This window comes from Corvus moneduloides, chromosome 4, assembly GCF_009650955.1.
Source record: "Corvus moneduloides isolate bCorMon1 chromosome 4, bCorMon1.pri, whole genome shotgun sequence".
Lineage (NCBI taxonomy): Eukaryota > Metazoa > Chordata > Aves > Passeriformes > Corvidae > Corvus > Corvus moneduloides.
Genome location: NC_045479.1, coordinates 69,292,332 through 69,314,125, shown reverse-complemented (window position 1 = coordinate 69,314,125; position 21,794 = coordinate 69,292,332). Strand labels below are relative to the sequence as shown.

General features: G+C 41.6%; 1 protein-coding gene across 10 annotated transcripts in view; it reads left to right on the top strand.

Moving 5' to 3' along the window:
• The window catches only part of CELF2 (CUGBP Elav-like family member 2), a 550,002-nt gene that overhangs the window by 293,600 nt on the left and 234,608 nt on the right, over positions 1-21,794 (top strand). Inside the window, exon 1 of one of the 10 annotated variants that reach the window (XM_032105241.1) lies at positions 9,811-10,099. The exons of 7 other annotated variants lie outside the window; for them this stretch is intronic. In XM_032105241.1, coding sequence (XP_031961132.1) covers positions 10,026-10,099 — 74 coding nt within the window. In that variant the 5' untranslated portion in view covers positions 9,811-10,025. Of the gene's footprint in view, positions 1-9,810; positions 10,100-21,794 lie in introns of those variants that run through there. 2 more of the 10 variants (XM_032105243.1, XM_032105244.1) reach the window with 2 other exon arrangements.

The window sequence follows — 21,794 nt, the reverse complement described above, 5'->3', positions numbered from 1 at the left end:
GCTGATGGAAAGTTCACTGCTTACAGCCCTGAAAACACCTAAGTTGATGAAATCTGAAAGCAATATGTCTAAGAGGACTTTGTGCGGAGAGAAATGTTTGGCTTTCCTTTGGCATTTCAAGAGCCAGTCATTTCAAAGGGGAAACATAGCTTGTACTTTGTATTTTGCATGATATTAATTCAGAGGGTATTAGAAGATGCAACTAAATCTGTCATGAAGATATTTTGTGGTAGTCTCTCAATAAGTGCAAGTACCATTTTGGATAACCTGTACAGTTTCTGCTGCATTCATTTGTAGATTACCATAAATTAATATGGATAATCTTATGCATTTGAAATCTGGTTCCAGCACTGTTATTTGGATCAGTTGGGGTTTTTTTTCTCCATTTTTGTCCAGGCACAGGCACTTTACATGGTACATGTACATAAATTACACGTGCTCTGTTTCTAATACATATATCTGTGTGCACGCATACACGTGTGCACTTAAGTTTAAACATTTTTCATTGAGGGTGTGTTTTTCTATAATCCTGTGCCCTCAAAACTCCCACTCGGTTTCCATCTGCAAAACAGTATTCAACTACATATGATTCAGAGGACAGTTACTGAAGAAGCAGTTTAGGAAATTTAAGTAAGATGGTAAGGAATAAAGACTGAAAAGAAATGACTGAAGAAAATCCTTTTCTCTTCCCTCAATTAGAGCAGTTGTGTTTCTTAAAGTGAGCATTACTGAATTAAAAAATCCAGCTGTACAAAATCTTTCTCACAAGTGACTTGCAAAAAGATTTTATATTTAATGCTGGGTGTTTGGGTTTTGCTTTGCTTTTTTGTTGTTGTTAGGTTTTGGGGTTTTTTTTTTCCTTTTCCCCTAGTTGTATCTATTAAGATTATAACCAAGACAAATGTCTGGATGTTAATTCAAGGAAAAAAACCAAACCTACAAAACCGCCCCTCTCAGTCACGCACACACATAACCCCCCCAAGTCAAGGGACGCTTTCAGAGGAGAGAAATTCTATTTCAAAACACATCCCTCTTTCTTTTCTAATGACATTAGAGATTATCACGTGCAGGTGCTATTTATCTTTGCAACTGCTTTCCTATGACTGTTTTACTGCTTCCAACACATTTACTTGTATGTCAGCCATAGAAAAGGTAACTGAAAATGGCAGCTGTTGAGAAAGCATGTCGCCATGCCTGGAATGACATGCATTATCGGGGCAGCAGGAGTTGCTGGCTCTACAGCCCATTTCTACTTGACCTGCGGAATGATTGGCTGCCTGGGATGGTGATGAATCACTGGAGTTTATGAAACAAGACTGCTGGCATCCTCACAGAGGAAATAAAAATGGGATTTTTTGTTTTTTCCCCCTCTAAGAATCTTGCTGTGGTAAAAATCTTTTTTTTTTTTTTTTAATGTTTTGTTTTGCTTCTTGCTTCTGTGTTATTTCACCCTGCAGCAGAAGTAAATGTGTCAATTAAAGCCGCTTTAGTGCTATTCTTGGCAAGCTAATGATGCACTGAAGGTTAACTATCTTTATTGGATGGAAGTGGGCAGGAATTCTCCCAAATTTTGTGTAAATCTTGATCTGGACTCTGATTTTCTCATCTCTCACTCCAGTCTTTAGACTGAGATAGCATAACTAGTAATCAGCTCAAGCAGGATGTGAAAAAGGATTTCAGCTGTTCTCATGCACAACTTTATTTTCTCTGATAGTGTAAGGATCAGTGACCATTCTGTGGGCTAATATCAATCAGATCCATCTTCAGCATTTCTAAACTAATGACTAACATGACGTTTCTGGAAAGCACCGGCTTCCAGATTTGCACTCACTTTCTAGGTTGTTCGTGAAATTATATTGTGCATTAAACCCACATTACTGGATTAGGCTGTTATGAGCCTCTGCTTGTAGGAAAGGACCATGGGGCTGTAAATCTGCCAGTGCACTGACAAGGCTGACACAGCGTGGATCACAAGCTGCCCTGTAAAATGCAGCCAAGTAAAAATCATCCTTCTATTTCAATTAAAACACCCAAAATTTTGTTTGGGGGTGGGGGATGGAGAGAACTACTTGCTTGTCTCTCCCTGTAGCATACTCAGTGTGCTGATGTGTTACCCTGCATCCATTATTTGGGTTAAAACAACCTATTTTTAAGTTAACTCTCTCTGATTCAAAGGAATAAGATTACCAATAAAATTGCTCAGGAAGTTTTAAATACAGCACTTATATGAATATAACGCTTTTTGCCATTACATGAGAGAGGGTTTTTCTCAACTCCAATGCTTTGCTGCCCAAGCTTTTTCTCCACTAGTTTTGAAAAGCAATTTGCATGCTCACGTCAGCTATTAGACTTTTCCACCTTCCTCCGAATAATTCAGCTGCTGCTGGACACTGCAGAGGCTGCAACACTATTGATATTTAAGGCACAGCCTTCCAATGTCCCTTGTGAAAGAGAGGAGGGCAAACTTTAACCAGCAAGAAGGGCAGCACAGGCAACTGTTGCTTGTGCCCTTCAGTGTGTGAGGGGTAAATGCTGTCCTTGCTCCTGAGTTCCCATGGCAGCAAATCAGCAGGTCAGCCTCAAGAGCAGCCTTTGAGGATGCCAGACAACAGTCTGTCACCAGAAGGAAGAGAGAGCAGAGAGTTTGAGGAAGGGGGAAAAATTCTGGAAAATCAGAGAGAAGATAGGGAAATTACAAATAGAGGAGTGAAAAGTAAGGGTATTCAAACACAGATCATCTGGAAATTGAGCCTTCCACGAGTAGATACCCGTGGATGATAGCATAGCTGTGCTACAGAGAGAATTTAAAATTCAAATCCTGCACCTGCCCTCCCTGGAAGCTGCAGGTCAGCATCTGAGGAGTTGAGGGCCTCTAGAGAAGAAACAAAGAATTATCAGAAAACTTAAAATTTTAGAGACTCTAAATTCAACAGTACAACCTCTTGATTTCATTTTCCTTCTGCCTAAAAAAGATCTATCTTCTGCTAAACTGTGAGGAAGAAGCTCACTCTGAAGCTTGAGAATTTGCCTGCATCATTTCAGCCCACATTTAATTTTAATGAGAGAGTTATATAACCCCCTTTAAAAATAACAAAACACTAACAGAACTGCATTGGCAACACCAGGTGTTCTGCAGTGCTGCTCCAATGAATCATATGGAGATTTGTCTGTGCACGGCTGATGAACATACATTAAACTCAGTTAACCCCCACCCCTGAATAAAGCAATCCAAAGTGACAAAAATTTTTCCTAAAGAGCCCTTCCAACAAAACAATGCCAAATTAGATGCCTGTCCCAGGAACTTCATGGTTCCAGCATTTTCCCCTCACAAAGTTTTTGGATCAAGGGGTTGAGTTTTTCTTTAGAAGCTGCAGATGAATTATTGTGATCTTTCAAAGTGAAACATTTTATGTTAAACACTAAGTTGGGTTAAATGTTTTGGTTCAGAAAACAAAATTAGTGTTCCTGCTTGTTGTACTGAGCCCCAAATCCCTGAAATTGTTAAGAACACCACATTTAACAGGTATCTCTGGGAGAAATAAACATGTGACTTCATCAATGTTCCTTTCAGACATTTGTGGAAAAACTGAATCAGTGACTTGAGCTTGTTAAACATCTCGGTTCAGATTCCATTCTTGAGTCCAGGAAGTCCCTCAGCCACCAGTTGCTGGAAGGTGTGAAGGATCACAGTGCACTTGCCATACTCATGCTCTTTCTCTTTCCACCCATTATCAGAGGCAGGGTCATGGACTAGGTGGACCTTTTGATCTGGCTTATGTGGCAGTTCTTACACTGTTCATTTAAGGGGGAAAAACCCCAAACCAGCAAAACCAGGCATGGTGCAATTTTCTGCACATCCAAATACCTTACAATTACTGTAGGAGCCTTCTCGTTATGTCCTTCATGTCTGATATTTAATGGTTTCTGTCTGGGAAACAAAGATAGCTACTTTGCATATTTTCAAGGCGATTGTTGTTTTTGAGGATTGACATGTAAGCTAGGTACTTCATGAACAAATTAAAAAAGAAGTCCTGTGAAATTTCCTACCTTAAAGATGCCACAATTTGAGTTTAAGGTGAAATCCAATCATTTGCAGTGCAAAAGAGAGAAAAACGTGGTAGAAGTGAATGAGAAGGGAGGATGAAGGTTAAGCTCATAAGGATCCTGCTGCTGGAAATGGAGTGCAATAGGTTAATGCAGATATTGTAATAAACCCCTCAGATGTCTTTATATTTTGTTTTTAAAAATAAGTCTTCTTTCGGCTTCTTGTCTCTTTTGATGTCCTTTACCCACATTTTTTCTTTGCTGATGCCACATTAGAACTTCACACTTACCTTTGCCCGTGGCTTTTGGAGTTGGAGATGCCCTCCAGCATCACCTCCTGATCCAGGACATCCTCACCATCCGCTTCCCTAGTCCTGCATCTCTCCCAAAAGCCAGCCTCTCCAGATGGGCAAAAATCTCCAGAAAACTCAAATTTCTATAAAATGAGAGAGCTTTTTGAGTCTCCATTAGTTCTTCCTGTGGGTGTAGGTGGCAGGGAGGAAGGTTTTTTGTTACAATGGGATTTTTCCTCTGCTCTTTGAAGGCATAGGTAGGGCATTTGCATATTGTGTGGATGGAGCAACACAGACAAGAGCACAAGATGTGTGATTTCCCCTATCCTAAATCACACAAGTTTATGGGTTTTCACATGAAGATAATATAATAGCCAAATCCAAGAATATTCAGTTCCCTCTTCCAGAGTTGTTTGGAAAGGTGTCTTTTTTTACCATAACTAACATGTCTGCTCTCTAGCAGGAAATCAGGTCTGCCCAGGGCTTGCAGTACCGCAGTTTCTCTCGTTTTTGGGTAGTGGTTGTTGATAGTCAGCAGGTGAGAAGATAAGGTAGTTCATAAAAAAAAAGAAGAAAAATGAAAAAAACAGTCAATGTTGCCAAGTCAAGATAAGACTGGGCTGACAAAAGCTTTGGTCTTGTGTCTATATGCACAAGGCACTAACACAAAGGTAACACCTGTGGATCAGTAGCAATGCTCTTCAACAGGACTGCAAATAAATAACAGGACGGTAAGACTTGGTCTTGCAAAACTTTTCTTGTTACTGCTTTACTTCACTATTCTCTAAATGTAGTGCTGAGCTCATGAACAGTCCAACTGGAGCACAAGGTACTGGGCAGCTTCTGCTCAGCACTACACCTGTGCAGGATTGGATCTGAGGATGATGACTGACCATCCCATGTGCCTTGGTGCTGTTCACAAAGGAGGGTGTTCCTCCAAATTAAAGGCCTTTCCAAAAACCCCTCCATTCCCTGTAGCATCTGCTTTGTGCTGTGATGTGTTGCCTAATTGTTTTCGGAAAGATTGAGTTATTACCCACAAAATCGAACAAAGGCCCTTTACCCACAGTGGGATGAAATCACTTCATCACTGGTTTAAAATAGGAAGGGGAAAAAGAAAGAGAAGTGAGTGGGAAGTTTTACTATAGCAACCAAGTTTACATAATATCAATGTGCTTCAAGTGAAAGCTCTAGAAATGCTTAATTTGAGGTACCTTTTCACAGGGATAATTTTAAATGACGTTTATTTCTGAAGATTACCAATGAGCTACAGTAGCCTACGGAAGCGGAGGGGGCCTCACAAGAAGCTAATATTTCAATACTTAAAATTCATTGATCAGCTTTACCCAATATTTTAATTTTCTTTTTAAAAGGGTTTCAGTTATATGCAAGCTATTTTATTTCTCAGAATGAGTGGAACACTGTTGTGTGTTTGGATTTTACAAAATCCCTACTGAAAGGTTAAGGCTTCATAATGCAAAATTTTATTCCAGTGTTAGACATAACTGACAAAGACAGTTTTACTCCAGCTAATCAAAACCTTCACAAATGGTAAGTTGGCATAGAATTTGGGTCCATTACTTTTTTTATGACTCAAAGAAATGCACCACTTTTTGCTTTAGTTGTTAATGATTTTTACACCATTCTATAATTCTGCCTAAGTGTTTGTGTCACTTGTGCTTGTGTTGACGAAGTCACTTGTCACTTGTGCTTTGCTTTGCTTTTTCTTCAGGCCCCCTCCCCTTCTTGCCCTTCCAGAAGTCTGCTACTAAGAGTTAAGCTGATGGGCTCCCTCCCTTATAGGCAGGTAGGCTCACATCTCATTACACAAACCAAAGTGCTGTACTGTCTGCTCTTAGTCACGCCACTACTTCCAGGTTCATGGCTTGCCTAGAAGGTTATTTCTTTGTGAAAGATAACAAACACCTCGTTTGCATTCACTAACCCTAGCTGGACCAGATTCCTGTTCCCCCTCGCATTAGTGGAAGATCCTGAGTGATTCCACTGGAGTCATTTGAGCCCGCTCCAAATTTACACCGCCATCGCTGAGCTCTGCTTCTGCTGCCTCTGTTAGAAACTTGCTTTGATGCCAGAGATAAGCTGAATCCCGAGCATGTTCATTGGCTTAGGGGGGAATAAAGCAGAGCATTTGAACTCTCTTCATACTGCCTTGCAGGCTTGGGAGAGAGTGAAGTCATTCAGAAACTTTCCCTTGAAGTGCTTCCAACAGTAGCATTTCCTTGGCCCAAAACTGGGGGGCAAATTGATTAGAAGAATGGCAATTAATGGGTGAGGAGGGGTTCTGGAGAGGGGACGTGATGTGAACTCCACACTGGATCTGGCTCTGGAAGGATCTGGAAGGGAATGGGGTGTCTGCTCTCTTTGTCACTTGCTGTATGAAGCCACAGGCAGTGATGTCAGAGTGAGCTCATACACACAACAAGTCACTGCTCAGTGGCCTTCTGCAGATGAAATTTTTGTGGGGATTTTTTGGTTTGTTTTCTTTTTTCTCTGAAGAGATGTGTGATTTTCAAAGGTTGAGTTGTTTGGAGAAACTGCGTGTAGCTCTGTGTTTGAAAAGCCGCTTGAACAGTGACTAATCTGCAAAGGTGAGGTGGAACTGCTTCATCTGCCCCACTCAGATGGATGGAGAAACTGAGGGACAAAGGGTAAACAAGCCAAACAGGGTCTGGGCCTCTCAAATGAGGGGAGGAGGGATAGGAGGCAGCATTTGTAGCTGGAATAGGATTAAAGCTCAAGAATTGATGATTCCAAATTCTTGGTTCCTCCCTCAAACTGCCATATGCTCCACCAGTTGAAAAAGCTTAATATTGGCGGGTAGCAATAATGCAGCTCCTCTAGGCCGGTGTTTAGAGCCATTGTCTGATTTATGCTGTGAAAATTAATGCAGCTCCACTTGCTACTCTCGCTCCCCATTTCCCTCCATACTGTAGCAACACATCAGAGATTCCATTTTTCCCTTAATTTTTAATAAAAGTTGCTATTTGCACACATGTGCTGGTCAAGAAGCTGGCATTAATGTAACAAATAACAGAGCTGAGCCTGTAACTGTGTGAAACATTCAGGGTTTTTTGTTTCTTACCACTTACCCTCTGCCATCGAGAGTTAATTCATACGTAGACACTACATAATTTATGTTTGAGAACCAAATTATTCGAATGAACTTTTTCCCTCTAAGCTCTCCATATCTCGGTATCTTTCATGGAGAGGGTTTCTTTTTGCATTTGACCCTGTTCCTGCTTCTAACTTTTAAATGGCAAAAGCAAATGTGCTCTGAAAAGTGTGTTACACTGTAGTTGTTAAATAAAGCAATAACCTATGCACTTGTAATGCTTTCTCTATGACCTACTTACATACTACTTCACCCTCCTTATAGTATGATTAAAAGCTGCTTTGAATCCACTATTCCCTCAAGGGATTTGAGGCTAGAATTTAACAAACTGCTGAGAAGGCTTAAGTCAGTAAGAGGGCTTCCCTACAGCTTCTTCCAGCTAATTCACATGTAATTAAAAGGAAAATAAATATTTCAAAAGAACATACGTTTTAATGAAGCATTTTTAAGCACTTACACCTTGCAAAATGGGGCAAATTTATAAGGATCTCTCTATTCCGTATGCAGATTTTAAGCAAAATTATTTGTGATCCTCTCCTCCTCCCTCTTTGCATCCTGTGTGAAGCGTGGATTTACTTTTCAGTCAGCAGCAGTGGGACTGTGGTCCTTAGAAGCGACAGGCTGGTGAGACTGAAGTCCCTTAGATTTAGCATGTACCAAAAAAACTCATGATGAAGAGGTGCAGATCCAGCCACACAGGGTGAAGTGGGGGTGGAGACTTCTTAGTTAAAAGAATATCTTCATCCTCACTGAGCTGCCTGTATTTCTCCTGAGCTGAAACCTGTCCCTTCTGCAGTGGCAAGATTTTGAAATTGAAAGTTAATCCAACTCTGCTCTGGGCCGGATTAACCACCATGGAGGCCTCAGATCAAAAACCAGGTGGCTACATCCAGCTGGAGAAAGTTGTGCTGGTTTTTCCTTTCATTTGGACTTTGCACTCAATTATTTTATCCACTGTATAGTCAGTCCTACACTGTGATGGATGGGTGGCATAAAGGAATCACCATGAATTTAGAAAAGAGGAGCCATAGCTTTGCCTTGTGCCTTTCTACGTGGATGTTTAGGTGCCATGGTGATGAGGACAGTATGCGAACATATAGAGCAGAGCAGATTAATAACACTATAGATATCTGTTCAGGATTGCAGCTGTCCTACGGGGATTATGCTGAGGGCCAATTGAACCTTTTCTTTCTTTAGACTTGCAAAGTAGGCAAAAATTTTAGCAGCCTGAGGGGTTTTTCTTCCTTTTAACTGTTTAAAATTGAAAAATCTCTTCGTGCAATAAACTGGACTCTAAACATTTGCCCATTCTGTATTTTTTTCCTATGAAATTAACATTGGTCAAAATTTAAATAAAACTTGGCCTGACTGATAACACAGTTTTTATGGGTCAATTTAATTTTTATATTAGCATGCTCTTTGAAAAGTTTAAGCATAGTAGGTTTAAATTTGCATTTTTTACTTTTTGCAAGTGTTATCCATAACAAATCAAATTATAAAACCTAGAGAGAGATTCAGATGGAGAAGCACACACAATGGAGAGGAACGTTCTGTCTGTCTAGACTGCTCAGATCATCCAGTAATCTTCGTAAATATGTTAATATTCTTTTGCCTGGAGCGGCTTTGTATTGAAGCAAGTAGGTCTTGAAGATGGAAAGGAAAATTTATACAGATTTTCAGGGGGCGGTGGTGTCGGGGGAGGGGGGGGCTCCAGCTATTTGTATGTGTGGAATTTTGTGCGTCTTGGTGGTGACACTTCTGAGTGCGGCCAACTCTTAGAGCAGCGAGGTTGGGAATGGGTTTTTGGGAGGTTACAGCCATGAGAAAGGATTTGCCGTCATTAGTTATTTAAATCCTTCCTTCTGATCAGTGAGGACAGAGTTACTACCAGCCTCTCGCCAGCCAGTAACATCACTCTGAGCATTTAAAAGACTGCCAAGGTCTGAATGGCAGGAGTTTGAGTGGAGACAACGTGCACCCAGAACCTGACCAAACCTTCCTAGTGTTCCCAGTTTGGCTCCGGCCGCACTGGGAAGCGCCGTGCCCGTGCGAACCGCTCGCGTGTGCCGCCGGCAGTGCCCGCCCAGGGCTGTCCGCGGCGCGGGGCCGCTGCCCCCGGCTCACCCCGCACGGCCGCGGGGGCGCGGGGCCGGGCAGCGCTGCGGAGGCGCCGGGCGGGTCCCGCCGCCCCCGGAGCCGGGCCGGGCGGAGCCGCGGAGCCCCGGGCGGGCAGCCCCCGGCCCGGCGGCGGTAATAGGCCTCTCCCGGGGCGGCGGGGGCGCAGGGGTTAACGGGGAGCCGCAGCGGGGAGATGGCTCCGCCTCCCCGCTCAGCACCTGGCGCTCCACCGACAGTTGCCTCAGCAGTCGATTTCGGAGGGGATTGGCGGAAAAAACCGAGAGGGGGAGAGAAATGTGACAACTGCCGGGGCTGGCGGCTGCCGCGGGGAGGCCTCCGCACCTGTGCCTGCCGCTCCGCCGCCCGGCGCAGTTGTGGGATCCGCCGCGCCCCGCCGCATCCTCCCGCCGACCGCCGCGGCGCCCCCGGAGCCCAGCATGACTTCTTCGTTCAAGCTGGATTTCCTTCCGGAGATGATGGTCGACGGCCGCTTGCTGGTCTCTGACAGAATGTAAGTGGCGGCGGGGCTGCCGCCGGGTCCCCCCCGCCCCGGCTCCGGGTACTGCCCGGCACCGAGCCCCCGCCGCGGGGCGCGGGGCTCCGGCCGGGTCCCTCCCGCGCCGCCCGCCCTTGCGCGGGAGGGGAATGGGGACTCGTACTCCCAGCCCCCCCTTCCCAGGTCACTTGGTGGTCCCCGTGTCGTGCCCCCTCCCGGGGTGTCCCGCAGGTCGGTGCCGGCGGGCGCGGGGCGAGAGCGGGGGGTTATCGGCTGCCGCTGATGATGATGCAACGTGGAGAAACGCGCATCGGTCGCGCGTAGCTGAGCGCTCTCCCCTCCGTGCCCAGCGAAGCCCTCCATAGACACCTGTCCCCTGCACCCAGCCCGGACCCATCCGTGTCTCCTCACCCCTTCCCGGAAGAATAAAAATGCCCCTGCAAAAGCTTCATCAGTTTTCAAATTCAGATGAAATACTAAGCATCCACTGGGAGTACCAGGCAGAACGCAAGGATTTGGCTTTTTTTTTTTTTTTCATACCGTCCCCGACAGCTGCCTGGTACAGCGAGTGTTAATTGGGGTGAGGATGGTTGTTTTACGTGCAGTTGAAGTGGGGATGAGATGTATTGGAAGGCGCTGAATGCTGGAATTTCAGAAGGAGAAGTATTCCCCTAGCCCGGCTCTGCTCTGTTAATCTCGATCTGAAAGTTTCTGTTATCATCCTCTTGGGCATTGCCAATTGACAGGTATTTTCAGGTAATCTAAGCCTCGTATGAAAAAGTAAAAGCTAGAAATTATGAAATAGACATCTGCTGAAAGATGCGAAGTGTGAGGACTGTGCTGCATTTTTTTACAGTATCCAAAATATCTTTTATTTTGTTGCTTTTTCTTCTTTCATCAGGATAACAAACGTGGTTTAAGTTACATTAGAATGAAGCGAGAGGCTTTGGCATTGACTCTGTACTGAAGCTGTTCTGGTTGAGGCAGCGCTTAAGTTACAAGTGTAAATAAACCCGTGTGTGCAGCAGAGAATGTCACCTGCAATTCGCACAAATCGAGTTGCATACTGTGCCCCCATCTGAGACTATTCAGACTTTTATTTCCTTTTTTACTGGCAACCAAACTTTCTCTAAGGTGGAATGCTTTCCCTTGCACCAGCAGTGTTCTGCATGGAGACATTCAGTCGTGGCCAGTTGTTCAGACAGCTGAGATTTGGCGAGTGTGTGGGAGAGGAGCAGGAGTCGGGGGGGAAGCTACTTGGTGCAGATGACTTACACTATTTTTACAGTCCTTGGAGGACAGTGAAGCGTGTAAATGCTGCCTCTTGTCTTAAATTTGTGATCTTAAATTCGAAAGAGTTCTGTGCTGTGTTTTGCTCTTCCCATTGTAAAATCCCGGGGTTTATTGGCATTAGTCAGTTTTGGTAAAAGTATTGTCAATTTCTCCCGTTTTGCAGAAAAATTGCAGCGGTTTGACCATTAGGGTACAAAGTAGCAGCTGAGTCTTGGTATCTCTTGCTCTGCAGCCCTCTGTAGGGACCTGCCACAACCGAGCATTGTCTTGTCTTCATCATCTCAGCTTTGATTAGACTTTCTACCTGCTGTCCTTCCAGACAGTCAGAAAAGATCCTGCTAACAAACATCTCCAAGCTCAAAGGCGCTATTAACTATGGCTGATGATGCCCTGCTGTCACTTAAGCTTATATAACTTTATCTCCAACTTGCCCCTCGAGGTGGGGGAGTACCACGTCAAACTCTTTCTTCTGCATCACTCTCTTCATATTCCACTTCTCTGCGAAGCACCTATAATATATTTTAACACAGCTTGAAACACAGTCAGTGTTCATTAGATGCAGATCCTAATGTGTGTCCAAAGATACAAAAATTAGTCTAGAGAAATGTCAGCTCCTAAGTGGATCTCAAAATACAGAAGTTTGATAATGGAGTTGTTCAACACACACATCCTTGTAGGGTTAGTGCTGGTTGCTCATGCATTTTTCAGGGGAGGGGTGACTAAGTAATCTCTTGAAGGAAAAAAACTTTACCTCCTGTATCATCAGTGGTTGTGATGTGATGTGCTTCCTCGTATTAACCAAACCTTGCTTTGCTGCTGATCTCAGTAATTGTGGAGATGGTATGAAGGGATCATGTGTCATGCATGCAAATTAATATTGAGGCTAAATTGCCAATAACTCAGGGAGCTTCTATTCCTAACAAAAATAGTCTTGAAACTAAATGCTGTGTGTGGGAGCTTTGCTGCACTGCCTTTCTAAAACTCTGTCATTCACTGTTTAAAACCATCTTTTATCTTGTCCTTCTTAGCCAAGTGGTGACATACATTTATTTGCAAGTCCCTAGCTCTCTGAACTAATCAGTGCTGACGAGGATGCAGTTTGATTACGCATCAGGGGTCAGGGGCACACGAGCACCTTCCCCTTTAGCTGCCCCCCCAGGCAAGCGGCGAGCCGCCAGCAGCGTTAGCAGGGTGGTGCGGAGCATCCGAGAGCACGCTCTGAGTTACCATGCTGCACAAAACTTTTAACCTTGCCATCTGCTCCAGCCATTCCATGTAGCTCAGTTCAGTCTTTAGCAGAAAGGAATTTCCTATTTTAGAGTGAGGCAATTAGCAAAATATATGTATAACACTTCTCTTTCACAGCACAAATTGGCAAAACTAGATTTTTTTTTTTTTATATGCCGGTGGCATATCAGATGTTTTGGGAAATTGGTAGCATACAATACCACTTGCACTTCTTCTCTGCACATTTAAAAATTCTTTGGAAAGGGATTTATTTTCAGAATCATCCATTCTTTCAACAAGAGAGAAAAAGGGAATTTTTCCAGGAATAACTTTCAGTGCATACCTAGTGTGGAAGTTAACTACGAGCTTGATAATTGCAAAGTTAAAATGCTTTTACCTCTGTGAGAATGTTAATGGCTCTTAAATGTTGCTTCCTTTCAAATTTTCCTGCTGTTACTATACTGCTAAACGGAAATAAAATAGAACATCAGATACATTGAGCATGACTGTATAATTAAAAGGTATGCATGGTATCAGTGTACCTGGCTAGTTACTGAATGGCAATTTACTAGAAAAAATTAATTAGTGACATGGCATTGGAAAATAGATACTCTAGGATATGAAGCATAAAGATGCATGAACTTCTGTTCTTGAGGGCAGATGGCAAGCTGGATGCTCTAACCAGGGTAAATGCCTGCAAAGAGCCCTGCTTGGTTAGTGCTCTGGGAAGGATCAGGAATTGTTTGACTGCTGTTGTGCTCTGCGGGGAAGAGGCAGTTCTGAGGAAAATACATAGATGTATGTAGGTGAAACATATAGATGTAATGTGTGTGTGTGTATTTGGAGAGGGTAGGAGAGGGTTAATGGTTACTAAGTGAGGTTATAAAATCTGAGTTCAGTGTAATTTGCTGATTTCACTGGCTTACATGTACATGCCAACTGGATGATTGTGAAGTGGTTGCTTTGAGGATTAAATACTCATCGTTGTAACCCCCCCATGTCGATTTCTGCAGTACCAATGAAGGTTTTTCCATTCCATGTTCCACATTTCAGTGTCTGGTATTATCTTTAATGTAAATGAGTATAAGTGTTTGTTACTAATGAAACAAACTCAAATTTTACTTTAATTTTTGGTAGCTGGACATTATGCCAATAAAATACATCGTGCTTCAACAGTGCTCATGCAACTGCATGGGTTACAAGGCAATAATGTAAAAAAATATTTAGCCTTTGAATTTCTTTCTCTTCTAATCCAAGATGAAAAAAATCAGATATACATGCAATATTCTGATTAAAAAGCCAGTGAAGATCAATTTTTGATACTTTTTGTTTGTACGTGCTCTTTAGTAAATAAGAAATGTCATCATTCACAGGGCATGCTTGCACTTTAAAATCCAGAACTTCCTTTTCTGCACTAAACCTGCAATATAGGACTTTTTTTAGCAAAAAACTGAAGATAACAAATTTATGTTTTTAAACTTCATTGCAGGGAAACTCAACATCCTGTCAAAAATAATTTTTCCACTATCTGGTCTTTTTTGTATCTATAATATCAAACCATGGTTTGCTAACTGAAAATAGATAGTTGGGTATTTTTAAGACCATAGTCTCATCCTTATACTAGTATTTTATTCTAACTTTGATTCAGTAATAGCTTTATTTTAAGTATTATGACTTTTACTTAAGTTGCTTGCATGACAGATTCCTTGGGCCACTACTGAGGAAAAGGAAAGCAAAAAAAAGAGGAAAATTTTTGGCTGTTGCCAAGGAGCTTCAGAAAGCTTTGGAACGGAAAATAAATCTTTGGATGTCTATTAAGTAATTACAATTTCATGGTGTCCTTCTCCCCATCATCTTTTCTAGAACCTCATTCAGAAGTTAACCTACGATAACTCTCAGCACATCAATATTTAAATATATCTTTCACTTCCTATGATACGATCTCACAAGTTTTAAGCCTCCCCCACACGTATTCATCATCCAAATTAATCATCAGTTATGATTGCTCTAACAACTTTGATAACTCTAAATATTTCATTGGCATTTTAGGATGTTTGATATCTTATGAGCATTTGGACTGTTCAAATTTCATGATTAATTCATGGATTAATATAAAAACATTTGACCAAACCGATACAGGGGAAAGGTGTACAAAATCTTTTCATTTTTAAAAGCACCTGGAATACAAAAAGTACACTTTGGCAAGACAACACTCTACAGAGAAATCATTGTTTTATGGTTTAAGTGTATAAAAACAACTTTCCTTCTAAAGTGGAGAGGTGATGTTTTGGTTTTCTTTTTCTCCGTTTCCACACACTGTGTTTCCTATAGTGGATTATTTCTTGTATGTTCATATAGTTGCAAAGTATATTGCATCTCCTAACATGATTTCCTTTAATTAAAACAAACTGGTGGCAGGGCAAGGTTAACCAGAGGCTAAGTCACAAAATAGGGAATACACGTAGAAAGCAAGGCTGAGCAAAGAAATGGGAGAACAAGAAAAACCTTCATAGGTACAAGAAAAATGCAGGAACAAGAATGCCTATTTGGAAAATAAAAACTAATTGGAGCAATAAATGTAATGCTCTCAAGTAATTGTGAAATAATTATTCCCCTTTAGAATCATCATACTTTAATTGCTTTCCAACATGTTCCTGCATTCTCCGTGGCTGTGGAAAGGAGGAGAAGCGCTTGTGTTCCCTTCAGGATTTCATTTTTCATTTGCAGTAAGCTGCTGGCTTTCTCATAAAAGTTTTCAGAAATACGTTGCCTTAAACGCTGTTGTGTTCTTCCATACAGTGTTAAATAGAAAAGGTGAATGGCAGATGCTGAAGGTATAAATTCCCTCCTAATGTCCAGATAAAGCACCTTGAGATTTAGTTCTGCAGTTTCTCCATCCTCTGTATCACAGATTTATAATCAATCTCGCATTCTCATTGAGACTGGGTTACGTAAATAGGACACACTTCAGTAGTGTATTCTCTTTGCTCACAGCTTGATTCTTGAAAATTCAGCTGACAATAGTTTAAAATTATAATATTAATAAAGAGGAGATCATCTGGCCTTCAAAATGACATCTGAAAGCAGCTTCTGTTTTGTGTTAAATCTTAATTACTGCATTTAAATGAATGCCTAAATGAGCCAATTCACGAAGGAATTGCCTACTGTACCAATAGTGCCTGTTTGGTGATTTTTTTTTTCTTTTAATTTACACAAATATAAAAAAATAGTTTATATGGATGAGAACAGCTGCGTTCTCTTGCCTCTTACAACTCAGCTGAAGAAGGCTGTGTATCTTGAGTGTGTTCTCTGCCCTGGGACAGCTTCTCCCTCGCCTGCCAAATGGTGGCAATACTTAAAGCCAAGTTCAAAAGTGATGCTCCAAAACAAACGTTGGTATAAGAGCTGTGGGAAAGACCCTGCACTGGCCTCCTGAGTCATATTTTGTGAGTTTACCCATCACTTACTATCAGGGGCATCATATTGTCATAGCTGAGGGCAGGACTTAGGGCTTAGTACTGTGGAGAGACTTAGTCCATGCCTGTGAGTGCTCCAGCCTTTAGTTAGGCTCGAAGGGATGTGCTCCTGCCCACTTCTGCTCAGCTTAGTCTGGAAGCAGAGATCTGTGTCCAGCTCAGCCTGCTCCCCACTGCATCAAGGATGGACTCATCCCCTGCAAAGGAGCATGCAGGGAATTATGGCCTTGATTTCCCCTTAGCCTATGCATACTGAGCCACTTCAGGTTTGCCAGGGAAACAATAATAGCAACCTGAGTATTTTAGTTTATGTTTCTCACATCCCTGTTCATTTCTTCAGTTGTTGTGTGGATCTTACCCTGGAGTTGCAGAGTTTACAATCATGGTTATTCCAGAGATGTAGCTATTGCTCTTTCAGGAAAATGGTGTTAGTGATCTACTGATTTTTACTTTTTTATCATTATTATTATTATTATTATTATTATTATTATTATTATTACTATTGTTTTCTTTTTTCCCTGTGGGTTATTATGACAAAGAAAATGTAGTCCTGCCAGAAAAGCCTAACCCTGACCCAGCAGTCAAAGGTAGCAATTCATTGCAACATTAATTTACAGCTTTTTCAGTGTCTTTCCACTTAAATGTACTCACTCCTAGACAACAGTGGAGATTTTGAGAGGGATATCCAGATACAAACACCTTTCAGCTGGTGTGTGTAGCTGGGTATCTCCATGACAGGAGGGCTACAATCCTTTCAGTCCCAGGTTATGCTGTGCTTTCCTTCCTCCTATATGCTTTGAAGCAGTTCCAGTCTGATTGCAAGTCACAGCTTACAAGAGATAGCTTTTATTTCATAACCCTGAAAAATAATGAAAATCTATCGTCGTCTTTATCCAAAGGTGTGACAATGTCTTCTTGCTTAATATGTAAGCACTCTTCCCATTTCTTGCTCCTCAAAAGCTTTGCACCACTAAACTGCTCAGAGATGCAAAAAACCCCAAACATCTACAGCTCGCTTGATGCACCACTTGTGTTGTTGACTCCAGGGGCACTTGGTCCAGTGATGGTGCCTGGCCCAGTGGGAGATAAGTGCACTTCATTTGCCTGAAACAGACCCAGTAGTTGAAAATTATTAGCTTCTGGGAGAGGATAACTGCATTTGAAAATCTACAAAATCAAGTGATCTATTCCCTTCTTCTCTTTTTTTTCTTTTTTCCTGGCTCATTCAATTGCTTGGCTCTGTCAGCCTTTGCCTGCAATTCATTGCTAGTGAGAGAGACATCTGGTTCTGCCCTTTATCAATAAATGCTTTAATATTTTTTTTTTATATTTCACCACAGATGGAAAGTAGAATAAGCATTAGGAGTTTGAAATGTTGTCAAACACACTCCATGCCCAGTGGCTATCGCTTAAAGAAAACCCTGTTCTATACCTGGTTTTCGTACAAGATGCTGTAGAAATTGCAAGTCAGATGGCTGTGGTTTGTCTTGATTTCACCATGAATTTTATCTCCTTGTTTTGTCTTCCACAGGAATAAAAATAATCTTTTATTTTATCTGCAATGTCTCTCTATTAACATATAGAAAAGCTGATAATTTCATTAGTCAGTAAATGAACTTTCAGTTTTTTTCTTAATTCAGTTGAATTTCTTTTTCCAAGATCTTATTATTTAGAAACCAGTTTCTCATATTCTAATGGCCCTCCAAACTACATTTAACTGCTGCTGCCCAAAACAAAAACCAAGCAAACAAACAAGGGAAAAAAAAAACAGAGAGAGACAAAAAAAGAGTTCAGGAAATCCCAGTGACTATTACTTTAGGTATGCATTTAGTCTTTAAAATTGATTTCAGTAAATATCTTGACTGGGGTGATATTCTGAGACTTGACGACAAAATCAGAAATGCCAAATTAAGGAATAACCACAGATAATCTAGATGATCTCTCCAGGAAAAAAATGCAGCACTCATTCCCCTTGTCCTAAACTGACGCACGTCATTCAACTTCTTCCTCGAAGCACTGAATTTTTAGGATTGCCAGGTGAGCACTGGCTTTTTCCAGCAGGTTCAGTGTTGCCAGCTCCTCCTAGAGATCAGTATTGAGTGGGAGGGCACCAGGGGGAAGAGAAAGGAATAAAATTAGCATTTAATTTTGCAGGATGTGGAAAAATCAATGACAAGTGAAGCAATTCTTAGAAAAAGAGAACCTCTCTGGACACGTAAAGCACTATTATCTGATGTTTTATTACCAGCTATAGCCTGCAGTCCGTGTTCAAGCCAAACTTCCGATGGGTTTCCAGGAGCTTGGCTTGAATGAGGAATGCATAATTCTGGGCTTTGCATCCCGTGCCAGGCTGTCCAGCTCTGAACGATGAATTGCAGTCGTGCACGTGGTTTTAGCAGCCTTTTTCTCATTGCTTGCCTCAGAGTGAACTTCAACATGGAAACACGAGGCAAATAACTTTTCAGATACTCTTCTACCTTGCTAGCAGAGTTTCTGTCTTGATGATGAAGTGGAAGGTAAGTCAGTTTTAGTTTGACAGGTATTCTTTTGAGGCATGTTCACACATCTCAGATTGGGGCAGGGGGGTTCTACTGTTCTTCTCAAATCTGTTCCCCTTTGCCAGAGAGAAGGATTCATCTCAACGCCTGAGGGCTCTCAGCTTTCACAGATATCTCTATTGTTTGGCTGCAGAAGATAGAGTACAACTTCCCCTTTTAAGTTGGTTTGTTGTCTGTGGAGCAGAGAGTAAATGCAGCAGCTTCATAACTGTGCTCAGATATAGTCGAAGAAAGACTAGCACTATATTACAGTTTTTTAAAACAATTGGGTTTGCCTGATTTCATTGTCCCCTAAATGCAGCCTAGTATCTCGCTTGGTAGACCACATATATTTATCTTCAAGACAAGGCTGTGTAGAATAAGAAAAGCTCAAAGTTTCAGTATCTTCTTTTTGCCATTTTCATGTCTGTGCTGTTCCTGGGGTATTTCACTGGAATAGGATGAAGCTTTATATATGCTTTAGTATGTATTGTAGAACAAAATGATTTAGGGTCAGATTCTGGGTATTTCTGAGACTTTTTTCTTTCTGCAGTGACTGTTTCAATGTAGCCATATAGGTGTTGACATAGAGTTCTAATTGTCATTGGAATGTAAGACAGCAGCAACTCTTCAATGTCTTGTGCAAACCCTTCCTTTGAAACCAACACTCGCAGAGGAGTGAGACCTGTATTCCAGCAAGAAATATTGCTTACAAGGCTTAATGTGGCCCAAAGAGTCTCCAAAAACACTGTCTGATCTCTGTGTTTTCCAAGTATTATTCCAGGCTCTTTCAGGTCACTTCTTCCCCCGCATGCAGTTTATCGGATTTGGGAAAAGGTCCTGCAGCAGCCTCATTGCTGCTTGTGTGTCTGTGTTGATGAACAGCAGGCCAATCCTAGCAAGAGACACACGCTGGAATTCAGAAAGGAACAATTTTCAGCTTGCTAAGATGCCCATATTGCTACCTGGAATCTCTGCAGGAGCTAGAGACTATTTGGCTGATTCTGTGCCTCTTTGCTCTCTCTGTCCTCACCTCCACATCAGGGGATGCTTAGACTTCTTTACTTTGCTGGCCTTCAGAGGATTTGAAAGTCTCTGAGCACCCCTAGGCTCTCCATTTCTTCTCAAGTGGGACAGGCAGTGGAGAGGACTGCTGCTGACTTCAGCCAGTCTGGCCTCTGATTTTCCTGTTTGGTTTGAAGCCACATATACAGAGTGAGTTTGGAGTTGAGAGATGCCAGGCCTCTGGGTGAAATGAATATTGTGGAGCAGAAAAAGGTATGTATTTAGGCAAGGCTTTCATATAAGATGCACATTCAGGATTACTTAGCAGAGAAAATAATCGTTTAAAATTAATGTTGTATTTAAAAAGTGGAGCATCATTTGTGTTAACAGGAATGAAGGTTTTATTTTTAAGCTTAGCAAAGCCCCAAATCCCAGAAAATGCAAAATTTCTGCTGATAGTTTCTGGACATGAACCTGGAAGGCTTCAAGGAAACTTAGAAATAAATCAACTTCCCTCTCCTTTCCCAAAACTCTTTGGGCAAAAAAAAGGTGTAAATATTTAACAGCAAATAATCACATTGCCAAGAACAGCAAGCAAAGCCTTTTTATTCAATTCTATAATATGCTGTAAATAATGAAAACCCTCATAGATCTAGCTGAATTTTTTTTATCAGTGGAGAAGCTTAGCATGTAGCGCTTTAAAAATCCATCAGTATAGCTAAGACTCTTTTTCCAGTCACTTACCACTTCATGCCATATTTTTCTCTGTCCCTGAAATATGCAATTTTCCCTGCTTATGTTTGTTTTAAATGCTGGGAGCCTTCAGCATGCTCTGATCATCCATGTTGCAAGCAAGAAGCTTTCCCTGCCCTTTCCTACCGTGCAAGTTAAGAACACCCTGCTCTGCTCTGCTTTATCATCATCCTTTCAATAGCCACCAAAACACCACTGCAATTCCTTCCCTGCTTCTCTGGTGGAAGAAGTTCCTACAAATATCTGCAAAACATTTACTTTGTTTTCTTCCTTCTTTGATAAGTAAGAGAAACCTATTGAACCTGGAGAACCACCTAGAACTTAGATCTGAAGTGCTTAATGATTTTATATTCCTACTATCCAGATAGTGATTCAAATTTTGAAAGTCCCAGAAAGCATGACCAACCTTTTTGGTCTGTGTTCACTGACCCAGCAGACTGGAATTATCAGCCCTGACTGTGATTTTCTAGGTCTTCTGGGGATCTGTTGCTTGACAAAGTATAGTAGTTTTTTCTGGCATTTTTGTAGTGGATGTTTTAGTAGGTTCTCTCAGCTCTGTTTTTTAAACAGTTTTGTACTACAGTTGTGAACTAAATACAATACTATCATGTTGTTTTCTTTTTTCCCACAACCACAATTTGCCCTACTTACCCAATGCAAATCACTGTGGATCAACGTAACATGCCTTTCTCAAGGGCATCTGTTAATTCTGTGTGACAAGCTGGGGAGTTTCAGCCAGGAATATTGAGCACTGAAAGAAGACCTGGTTAGGCTCAGTAGGACTTAAATTTAATCAAATTTTAAGCAATCCTTCTAAATTATAGCTTTGACAGACTTTGTGTGTGAGCAATTTCTTCAACATTGAGGTGTTTAGGTGAGACTTCTATTAACAGCATTCCCCTTTACAGTAAATATATACAGCACCAAGGTGTATATAAATATATGCAGCAGGAAGACACAAAGACCTCAGTAGATTACAACTTTTTCTCTAAGCACTTGACTTTTTATACAATGAAACTGGTGGTAAAACTCAATGAAAACGAGTGGTTTAGAATCAGCTCAAATATTCAGGTTCCAGAAAGACTGGTTGTTATAAATAAATTAAGGACTGAATCCAAAGCTTGTTGAGTCAATGGGCAGACTCCCTTTGATTTCAAAGCACTCTGTATCTGTGATCCAAACGCACCGTGAACAAATAAAGACAAAGAATTTATGTTGATTGGACATATTCAGTGTGACAAGAGCTTAAGTCTGATTCTCCTCTTTGCTTATGAAACACAACTGTGTGCTTCTCCCCGGGGTTGCTGGAAGACAAGTATTTTGGTAGCTGCATGCTAGGACTCACAATTAGTGCAAGCACTGGCTCCTAGCACTAAGAATCACAGTGCTCTATGAAATGGAGAGAAAGTTATGGAAAGG